We start from the raw sequence: 10,567 nt of genomic DNA, 5'->3' as shown, positions 1-10,567 counted from the left end.
CATATCAACCCTTGGACACATGCTTGGATATGTTCAGCTTTAGTGTTGGAGTTATCTCCCTTTGCTTCATTTTCCTTACCTTGGTAAGTAAAATAATTTGCGTTGTTATATATGTATTTTAAATTATACGAATCTTAAAGTTGATGTAAATGTGTATAATTTGACTCTGGAAGTCTGAATTTGTTATGATGTTTTACATTGAAACAAGAATGCGGAATTATCTCCCATCGCCAGTATCTTAAAAATAAGTTCAAAGATGCCAAAGTTTTTGACTTAAGTTAACAGAAATCCCTGGAAAACCTCGCTACGATTTATATATGCACACGCGCTTGCAGTCAATAGGAAAATACGTAGAAGTCTTGGCAACTATGCTTTCCCGGACGGTATTTTCGTTAATCGGACCGTACTTTACTTCCAACGATATATCTATTTTTAGATTGGGAATTCCAAACGCAATGCAAAAAGGAAGCTAAAATCTACAGATGGTGTGTACCACTTGAACGGTAAGCTTCTTGATTTATCAGTGGTGGTTTTTACGTGTGTATGTTATGTTGAAAAACGATAACATAATTCTGTGGAGCGGTGTGTAATAAATAGATGTTTATAAAGTCAAAAGTACATACTGGGAAAACCCTACGCAACCCCCACTCGTCCTACCGTTTCTGAAACAAGTGACCGACCCTTGTGCTATGGCCAGTTTTAGTAGTTTTTCTATTAGGATGCATTCGAACACATCCGACTACATAGTTTTAACATGCGTCAGTTTTCGACAATATTTCATTGGACATATTGATAAAATCCTACAATGGCGAGTGTACAAGCTGTTTCTCCTAGTAATGTGTGACAGAAGTTATTTTAGGTCTGCTGAATACTCAGGTGTCATACTGCCATATGCCTTATACAATAAGTCCTAAAGAGATAAAAACACAATCAGATTAGCCATTGTAGTGGCGATTGCTCAGGTAACCAAATACATACATATTATTTAAAATGCTACTGCTTGTAAAAAAATACTGTGTGCTGACAACATTAAAATACAGCAGGGCCAAAAACAAAGAAAAGGACAGAGAAGACAAGTTAGATCTTGCCTCTTGTCACTGCTGCTTTCTCTTCCGTCTGACAATCAAGTGTCCAGGTCTAGTGTTGGAACAAAGACCCAATGCACCAAACCTGGTAGCCAATCATACAACACTTATACATTACATCACACTATTGCATCACACATATACAAAAACAAACAGTATGGTTGAATTTAATTAAGACTAACTCTGTCACATTAAGACTGATTAGGAAACATAATGACTTACACGCAACCATCTAAGGTTTTGACAGTAAAACGTTTTTATTGGTTTTTCTGGAGAAGCACTGATGGATCATTTTCAGATTTCCTATGTAGAGTCCCATCGATCCCTAGACTTTGTGTATTGTTCATTTTGAGACTGATTGGAACAACAAAATGGCCACAAGCAGGTTATTTAGATTTTGACAGTAACAAACAGACCAGTGGAATGACCCTGAGACATGGGCTCTGTTACACCACAAAGTTAGATCTACATTTATGTCTAATGTATGGTAGCACATTTATGATAGGAATTGTCAGTTTAAGATAAATAGTTACAAAGAACACAAGCGTACACATGTACAGATCTAGCTTGTAAAACAAACAAATTGATTTTCCACAGGGAGATGAATGACCATTTCTTTGTGTTTAAGATTTGACCATTCATTAGGACCTAGGACAGGAAAGACTAGCAACTAGAATCTAGTAACAATGGTGAGAGAAACAAAGACACTTGGAGAAGGTAAGAAGAAATTTGTTATAACTCTGACTTAGACCTATGTTTGTCACGAAGATATCACACACTGCTAAAATTATCTCTTAAAACAGTTTTGACATTGATGTTTCAAAATTAATCATCTTTATTTATGCCATTTATTTTGAAAAGTGTTATACAAAACAGGGGTGATGATATTTGTAAACACAACTTAATATGCTTATGTAATGATGTATACCAAGGAAAGTAGCAAACACATGAAGTGTTAGTTTTATGTATCAGGCATGTTGTTAAATCTATGATTTTCAGATTTATTTGGTTTTTATAAACACTTCACTAAGTAAGATTTATATTTTTCCAGTCTTGTTATAGTGTTAACTATTTATGTGCCATAGTGCCCCCCACACCCCACACCCACAACAAAAACAAAAACAAAACAAAAAAAACCCCATAGAGATGAGTAAAGCATTTTGTCATTTGTTATAATCATCACCATCATCTGTTTTTTTCTTTTTACAGGTATTCCTGCCGATACAGATCCCACACAATTACCTACTGTTACAAATGTAGCTAACAATGGTATGTATCCCACACAATTACCTACTGTTACAAATGTAGCTAACAATGGTATGTATCCCACACAATTACCTACTGTTACAAATGTAGCTAACAATGGTATGTATCCCACACAATTACCTACTGTTACAAATGTAGCTAACAATGGTATGTATCCCACACAATTACCTACTGTTACAAATGTAGCTAACAATGGTATGTATCCCACACAATTACCTACTGTTACAAATGTAGCTAACAATGGTATGTATCCCACACAATTACCTACTGTTACATGTGTAGCTAACAATGGTATGTATCCCACACAATTACCTACTGTTACAAATATAGCTAACAATGGTATGTATCCCACACAATTACCTACTGTTACAAATGTAGCTAACAATGGTATGTATCCCACACAATTACCTACTGTTACAAATGTAGCTAACAATGGTATGTATCCCACACAATTACCTACTGTTACAAATGTAGCTAACAATGGTATGTATCCCACACAATTACCTACTGTTACAAATGTAGCTAACAATGGTATGTATCCCACACAATTACCTACTGTTACAAATGTAGCTAACAATGGTATGTATCCCACACAATTACCTACTGTTACAAATGTAGCTAACAATGGTATGTATCCCACACAATTACCTACTGTTACAAATGTAGCTAACAATGGTATGTATCCCACACAATTACCTACTGTTACAAATGTAGCTAACAATGGTATGTATCCCACACAATTACCTACTGTTACAAATGTAGCTAACAATGGTATGTATCCCACACAATTACCTACTGTTACAAATGTAGCTAACAATGGTATGTATCCCACACAATTACCTACTGTTACATGTGTAGCTAACAATGGTATGTATCCCACACAATTACCTACTGTTACAAATATAGCTAACAATGGTATGTATCCCACACAATTACCTACTGTTACAAATGTAGCTAACAATGGTATGTATCCCACACAATTACCTACTGTTACAAATGTAGCTAACAATGGTATGTATCCCACACAATTACCTACTGTTACAAATGTAGCTAACAATGGTATGTATCCCACACAATTACCTACTGTTACAAATGTAGCTAACAATGGTATGTATCCCACACAATTACCTACTGTTACAAATGTAGCTAACAATGGTATGTATCCCACACAATTACCTACTGTTACAAATGTAGCTAACAATGGTATGTATCCCACACAATTACCTACTGTTACAAATATAGCTAACCATGGTATGTATCCCACACAATTACCTACTGTTACAAATGTAGCTAACAATGGTATGTATCCCACACAATTACCTACTGTTACAAATGTAGCTAACAATGGTATGTATCCCACACAATTACCTACTGTTACAAATATAGCTAACCATGGTATGTATCCCACACAATTACCTACTTTTACAAATATAGCTAACAATGGTAGGTATCCCACACAATTACCTACTTTTACAAATGTAGCTAACCATGGTATGTATCCCACAAAATTACCTACTGTTAGAAATATACTTGACCATGGTATGTATCCCACACAATTACCTACTGTTAGAAATATACTTGACCATGGTATGTATCCCTCACAATTACCTACTGTTACAAATATAGCTAACAATGGTATGTATCCCACACAATTACCTACTTTTACAAATGTAGCTAACCATGGTATGTATCCCACACAATTACCTACTGTTACAAATGTAGCTAACAATGGTATGTATCCCACACAATTACCTACTGTTACAAATATAGCTAACCATGGTATGTATCCCACACAATTACCTACTGTTACAAATATAGCTAACCGTGGTATGTATCCCACACAATTACCTACTGTTACAAATATAGCTAACCATGGTATGTATCCCACACAATTACCTACTGTTACAAATGTAGCTAACAATGGTATGTATCCCACACAATTACCTCTGTTACAAAGCCTTGTGCTGACTAGTCATTGTCTAAATCTCAGGCTGACTAGTCAATGGTAATCCCACACAATTAGCCTTGTGCTGACTAGTCTAAATTTCATACTGTCTAAATCTCAGGCTAGACAGGAAGCCTTGTGCTACTAGTCATTGTCTACAGGCACAGGAAGCCTTGTGCTGACTAGTCATGGTCTAAATATAGGCTGACAGGAAGCCTTGTTGTGCTGACTAGTCATGTCTAAATCAGGCTGACAGGAAGCCTTGTGCTGACACAAGGAAGCCTTGTGCTGACTATTGTCTAAATATCAGGCTAACAGGAAGCCTTGTGCTGACTAGTCATTGTCTAAATTTCAGGCTGACAGGAAGCCTTGTGCTGACTAGTCATTGTCTAAATCTCAGGCTGACAGGAAGCCTTGTGCTGACTAGTCATTGTCTAAATTTCAGGCTGACAGGAAGCCTTGTGCTGACTAGTCATTGTCTAAATCTCAGGATGACAGGAAGCCTTGTGCTGACTAGTCATTGTCTAATTGCCTCCTGTTCTCTAGTCATTGTCTCAGGATGACAGGAAGCCTTGTGCTGACTAGTCATTGTCTAAATTTCAGGCTGACAGGAAGCCTTGTGCTGACTAGTCATGGTCTAAATTTCAGGCTGACAGGAAGCCTTGTGCTGACTAGTCATGGTCTAAATCTCAGGCTGACAGGAAGCCTTGTGCTGACTAGTCATTGTCTAAATCTCAGGCTGACAGGAAGCCTTGTGCTGACTAGTCATTGTCTAAATCTCAGGATGACAGGAAGCCTTGTGCTGACTAGTCATTGTCTAAATCTCAGATAGACAGGAAGCCTTGTGCTGACTAGTCATTGTCTAAATCTCAGGCTGACAGGAAGCCTTGTGCTGACTAGTCATTGTCTAAATCTCAGGATGACAGGAAGCCTTGTGCTGACTAGTCATTGTCTAAATCTCAGGCTGACAGGAAGCCTCCTGTTCTCTAGTCATTGTCTAAATCTCAGATAGACAGGAAGCCTTGTGCTGACTAGTCATTGTCTAAATCTCAGGCTGACAGGAAGCCTTGTGCTGACTAGTCATTGTCTAAATCTCAGGCTGACAGGAAGCCTTGTGCTGACTAGTCATTGTCTAAATCTCAGGCTGACAGGAAGCCTTGTGCTGACTAGTCATTGTCTAAATCTCAGGCTGACAGGAAGCCTTGTGCTGACTAGTCATTGTCTAAATCTCAGGCTGACAGGAAGCCTTGTGCTGACTAGTCATTGTCTAAATCTCAGGATGACAGGAAGCCTTGTGCTGACTAGTCATTGTCTAAATCTCAGGATGACAGGAAGCCTTGTGCTGACTAGTCATTGTCTAAATCTCAGATAGACAGTAAGCCTTGTGCTGACTAGTCATTGTCTAAATCTCAGGCTGACAGGAAGCCTTGTGCTGACTAGTCATTGTCTAAATCTCAGATAGACAGGAAGCCTTGTGCTGACTAGTCATTGTCTAAATCTCAGATAGACAGGAAGCCTTGTGCTGACTAGTCATTGTCTAAATCTCAGGCTGACAGGAAGCCTTGTGCTGACTAGTCATTGTCTAAATCTCAGACAGACAGGAAGCCTCCTGTTGTCTAGTCATTGTCTAAATCTCAGATAGACAGGAAGCCTTGTGCTGACTAGTCATTGTCTAAATCTCAGATAGACAGGAAGCCTTGTGCTGACTAGTCATTGTCTAAATCTCAGATAGACAGGAAGCCTTGTGCTGACTAGTCATTGTCTAAATCTCAGGCTGACAGGAAGCCTTGTGCTGACTAGTCATTGTCTAAATCTCAGATAGACAGGAAGCCTTGTGCTGACTAGTCATTGTCATCTCAGATAGACAGGAAGCCTTGTGCTGACTAGTCATTGTCTAAATCTCAGATAGACAGGAAGCCTTGTGCTGACTAGTCATTGTCTAAATCTCCGGCTGACAGGAAGCCTTGTGCTGACTAGTTGTTGTCTAAATCTCAGATAGACAGTAAGCCTTGTGCTGACTAGTCATTGTCTAAATCTCAGATAGACAGTAAGCCTTGTGCTGACTAGTCATTGTCTAAATCTCAGATAGACAGGAAGCCTTGTGCTGACTAGTCATTGTCTAAATCTCAGGCTGACAGGAAGCCTTGTGCTGACTAGTCATTGTCTAAATCTCAGATAGACAGGAAGCCTTGTGCTGACTAGTCATTGTCTAAATCTCAGGCTGACAGGAAGCCTTGTGCTGACTAGTCATGGTCTAAATCTCAGGCTGACAGGAAGCCTTGTGCTGACTAGTCATTGTCTAAATCTCAGATAGACAGGAAGCCTTGTGCTGACTAGTCATTGTCTAAATCTTAGACAGAGAAATTGTGCTGACTAGTCATTGTCTTTGTGCTGATGTCATGGTCTAAATCTCAGGCTGACAGGAAGCCTTGTGCTGAACAAACTCATATAAGATTCTTTTGATCCAGTATTCTGACTGAAAACACTTGTTTCACAGATTCTACACGACAGATGACAGATATAGAGATAGCAGCTCTTATTGAGAAGGTCGCTTGTCATCGAAAAAGCCATTTATTTTTCCATAAAAGTAAGTAGTTTTTGTGATGGTCCAAACTTCTCATGGTTTTCCCAAAACTTTATAAGTAAAATGGATTAATTTTTACTGGATATGAAGAAAAAGAATAGTTTTTATTAATTTTTTGGTCTTCATTGCACCTGGTTTTTTTTTTAAATCATTCCCCAAAATCAGTAAAAAATATATGAATCCTTGAAAATAGCAATTACAACAGTGTTTTAACACTGGTCTGTCATTCACAAAGGAATAAAAGTTTGTGACATAATTAACAAGTAAGATTCAGTGTAATCTCATCCATGTCAATTGTCCCTTTTTTCCAGTGCAAGTTCTGCTGGGTCGTGATGTAGCCAATAAGATTGATACAAAGGGAAACAGACAAGAAGAACGAAGAGGAAAGACGTTTTATCACATGATGATGACATACAGGCGACGAAAATCATTTGGTTTATTGGAAGTGGGAGAGGTGGTTAAAATGTTACATGAAATAGAAATGAAAGACCTAGCAGAAAATATAGAACCCTGAAGTAACAGAAAAAGTAGAACCCTGAAATAGCAGAACCATGGAACCTACAAATGGCAGGACAATGTAAACTATAAATAATAGGAATGGTGGAAACTTGAAAAGAATTAATTTAGTAGAACATTGCAATAGCAGAATTTAAAATTGTTACTGGAATCTTTCCAACACTACTTATACAACTCATCTATATAAACTTGACCAGAACGTTCAGAATAATAATAGATTGACTTTAATTGTCTGATAACAGGATATTTTATAGGTCATGTTTACAACATGTTTCACCAGGAATCCAGCCATGTTTCTGTGAAGATATATTTCTGTGACGACTAGTTTCTGGGATGACATGATTCTGTGAAGATATATTTCTATGAAGATATATTTCTGTGACGACTAGTTTCTGTGACGACATGTTTCTGTGAAGATATATTTCTGTGACGACATGTTTCTGTGACGATATGTTTCTGTGACGACATGTTTCTGTGAAGATATATTTCTGTGATGATATGTTTCTGTGACGACTAGTTTCTGTGACGACATGTTTCTGTGAAGATATATTTCTGTGACGACATGTTTCTGTGACGCGACGACATGTTTCTGTGAAGATATATTTCTGTGATGATATGTTTCTGTGACGACAAGTTTCTGTGACGACATGTTTCTGTGAAGATATATTTCTGTGACGACATGTTTCTGAGATGATGTGTCTGTGACAATATGTTACTGTATCAATGTATTTGATGACATGTCTGTAGGTTTGTTGTGTCATTTCTTCATAAAATGTGTGAAAAGAAGTAAAGTGCTGAAAAAATATATAAGAATTTGTATAATATGATATGATATGATATGATATGATATGTATGATATATATGATATGATATGTATGATATATATGATATGATATGTATGATATATATGATATGATATAATATGATATGATATGATATGATATGATATGATATGTATGATATATGATATGATATGTATGATATATATGATATGATATGTATGATATATATGATATGATATAATATGATATGATATGATATGATATGATATGATATGTATGATATATGATATGATATGTATGATATATATGATATATGTATATATATATGACATGTAATATATCCATATGATTAATTTTGTAGGATATGTAGATATGATATATGATATGTATGATATATAATATGATATGTATGATATATAAGTATGAAGTAAATATGTATTGTATGTTGTGGCAAAGAGAAGAACACTGAAAATGTCTAATTAGAGACTGTATGTAGCTGTAGTTCTTGATCAAAATTAAATAAAATCAAAGGACTAAGAGTTATGGTACTCAATATGAAAACATGTGTTTATTGACCTGATTACCATGGAACCCCAAAGTTTCTGCTACAGAAACTGCACATCTACACATACTCCCTAACATCACTGTGTCTTTTCATTGTGTACATCTACACATAGTCCCTAACATCACTGTGTCGTTTCATTGTGTACATCTACACATACTCCCTAACATCAGTGTCGTTTAATTGTGTACATCTACACATAGTCCCTAACATCAGTGTCGTTTCATTGTGTACATCTACACATACTCCCTAACATCACTGTGTCGTTTCATTGAGATCTGTCCACAACATTAGGAGCAGTCTAGAAAAGTTCTGACAAATTATGGGCCTTATGTGGTCACTATAGCTACCAAATGATATTGGATGTTTTTGTAATGGTGTCATTGTGATTGCCTTCCCACAAAACTGTTATATTTCTATTTTCAGCATAATCGGACAAATTTTCAATTTTGACCAATCAGAAGCCTCCATCACGTTCTGGACACACCTGATGTGTCATATCACAACCATTGATAAGTTACACCATCTGACTAGGTTTTAGCCTGCATCATGTTCTGGACACACCTGATGTGTCATATCATGGGCCTTATGTGGTCACTACCATTGATAAGTTACACCATCTGACTAGGTTTTAGCCTGCATCATGTTCTGGACACACCTGACGTGTCATATCACAACCATTGATAAGTTACACCATCTGACTAGGTTTTAGCCTGCATCATGTTCTGGACACACCTGATGTGTCATATCACAACCATTGATAAGTTACACCATCTGACTAGGTTTTAGCCTGCATCATGTTCTGGACACACCTGATGTGTCATATCACAACCATTGATAAGTTACACCATCTGACTAGGTTTAAGCCTGCATCATGTTCTGGACACACCTGATGTGTCATATCACAACCATTGATAAGTTACACCATCTGACTTGGTTTTAGTCTGCATCATGTTCTGGACACACCTGATGTGTCATATCACAACCATTGATAAGTTACACCATCTGACTAGGTTTTAGCCTGCATCATGTTCTGGACACACCTGATGTGTCATATCACAACCATTGATAAGTTACACCATCTGACTAGGTTTTAGCCTGCATCATGTTCTGGACACACCTGATGTGTCATATCACAACCATTGATAAGTTACACCATCTGACTAGGTTTTAGCCTGCATCATGTTCTGGACACACCTGATGTGTCATATCACAACCATTGATAAGTTACACCATCTGACTAGGTTTTAGCCTGCATCATGTTCTGGACACACCTGATGTGTCATATCACAACCATTGATAAGTTACACCATCTGACTAGGTTTTAATAAAATTGATCAAAGGATTGATGAGTTACAGCAATTACATAAAAAAACCTGTTTATAGTGACTTTCTGCTGAGAAAAACTGTATTGTTGTAACACATTAGGAATTGTCCAGGATTTTTTCAGCATTCATCTGTTCACCAATTCATCTTAAGTGGACCTTCATAGATTTGAAGTTTGAATCCTATAAAAGCCACCTATGCATCAATATGTCCAACATCTGGTGTAGGAGTCCCTGTCTGTCAATATGTCCAACATCTGGTGTAGGAGTCCCTGTCTGTCAATATGTCCAACATCTGGTGTAGGAGTTCCTGTCTGTCAATGTGTCAAACATCTGGTGTAGAAGTCCCTGTCTGTCAATATGTCAAACATCTGGTGTAGGAATCCCTGTCTGTCAATATGTCCAACATCTGGTGTAGTAGTCCCTGTCTGTCAATATGTCCAACACATGATGTAGGAGTCACTGTCTGTCAATGTGTCAAACATCTGGTGTAGGAGTCACT

General features: G+C 37.3%; 1 protein-coding gene across 2 annotated transcripts; it reads left to right on the top strand.

Moving 5' to 3' along the window:
- Window positions 1-432: 432 nt before the first annotated feature.
- Window positions 433-8,228, top strand: LOC132546974 (uncharacterized). Of its 2 annotated transcripts, none has more exons than XM_060210707.1 (5): window positions 433-503; window positions 1,714-1,802; window positions 2,295-2,354; window positions 6,794-6,883; window positions 7,192-8,228. In XM_060210707.1, the coding sequence occupies exons 2-5, from the start codon at window positions 1,772-1,774 to the stop codon at window positions 7,392-7,394; spliced, it is 384 nt and encodes a 127-aa protein (XP_060066690.1). In that variant the 5' UTR covers window positions 433-503; window positions 1,714-1,771; the 3' UTR covers window positions 7,395-8,228. The 2 variants fall into 2 exon arrangements, with proteins under 2 accessions (XP_060066690.1, XP_060066689.1); XM_060210706.1 differs by having other exon boundaries at window positions 462-503; window positions 1,683-1,802.
- Window positions 8,229-10,567: the final 2,339 nt, after the last annotated feature.

This window comes from Ylistrum balloti, unplaced genomic scaffold (genome assembly GCF_031769215.1).
Source record: "Ylistrum balloti isolate Yb309-2 unplaced genomic scaffold, AGI_CSIRO_Ybal_v1 Utg369926, whole genome shotgun sequence".
NCBI lineage: Eukaryota > Metazoa > Mollusca > Bivalvia > Pectinida > Pectinidae > Ylistrum > Ylistrum balloti.
The sequence above is the reverse complement of the archived record's forward strand: the minus strand, read 5'-3'. Positions and strand labels throughout refer to the sequence as shown.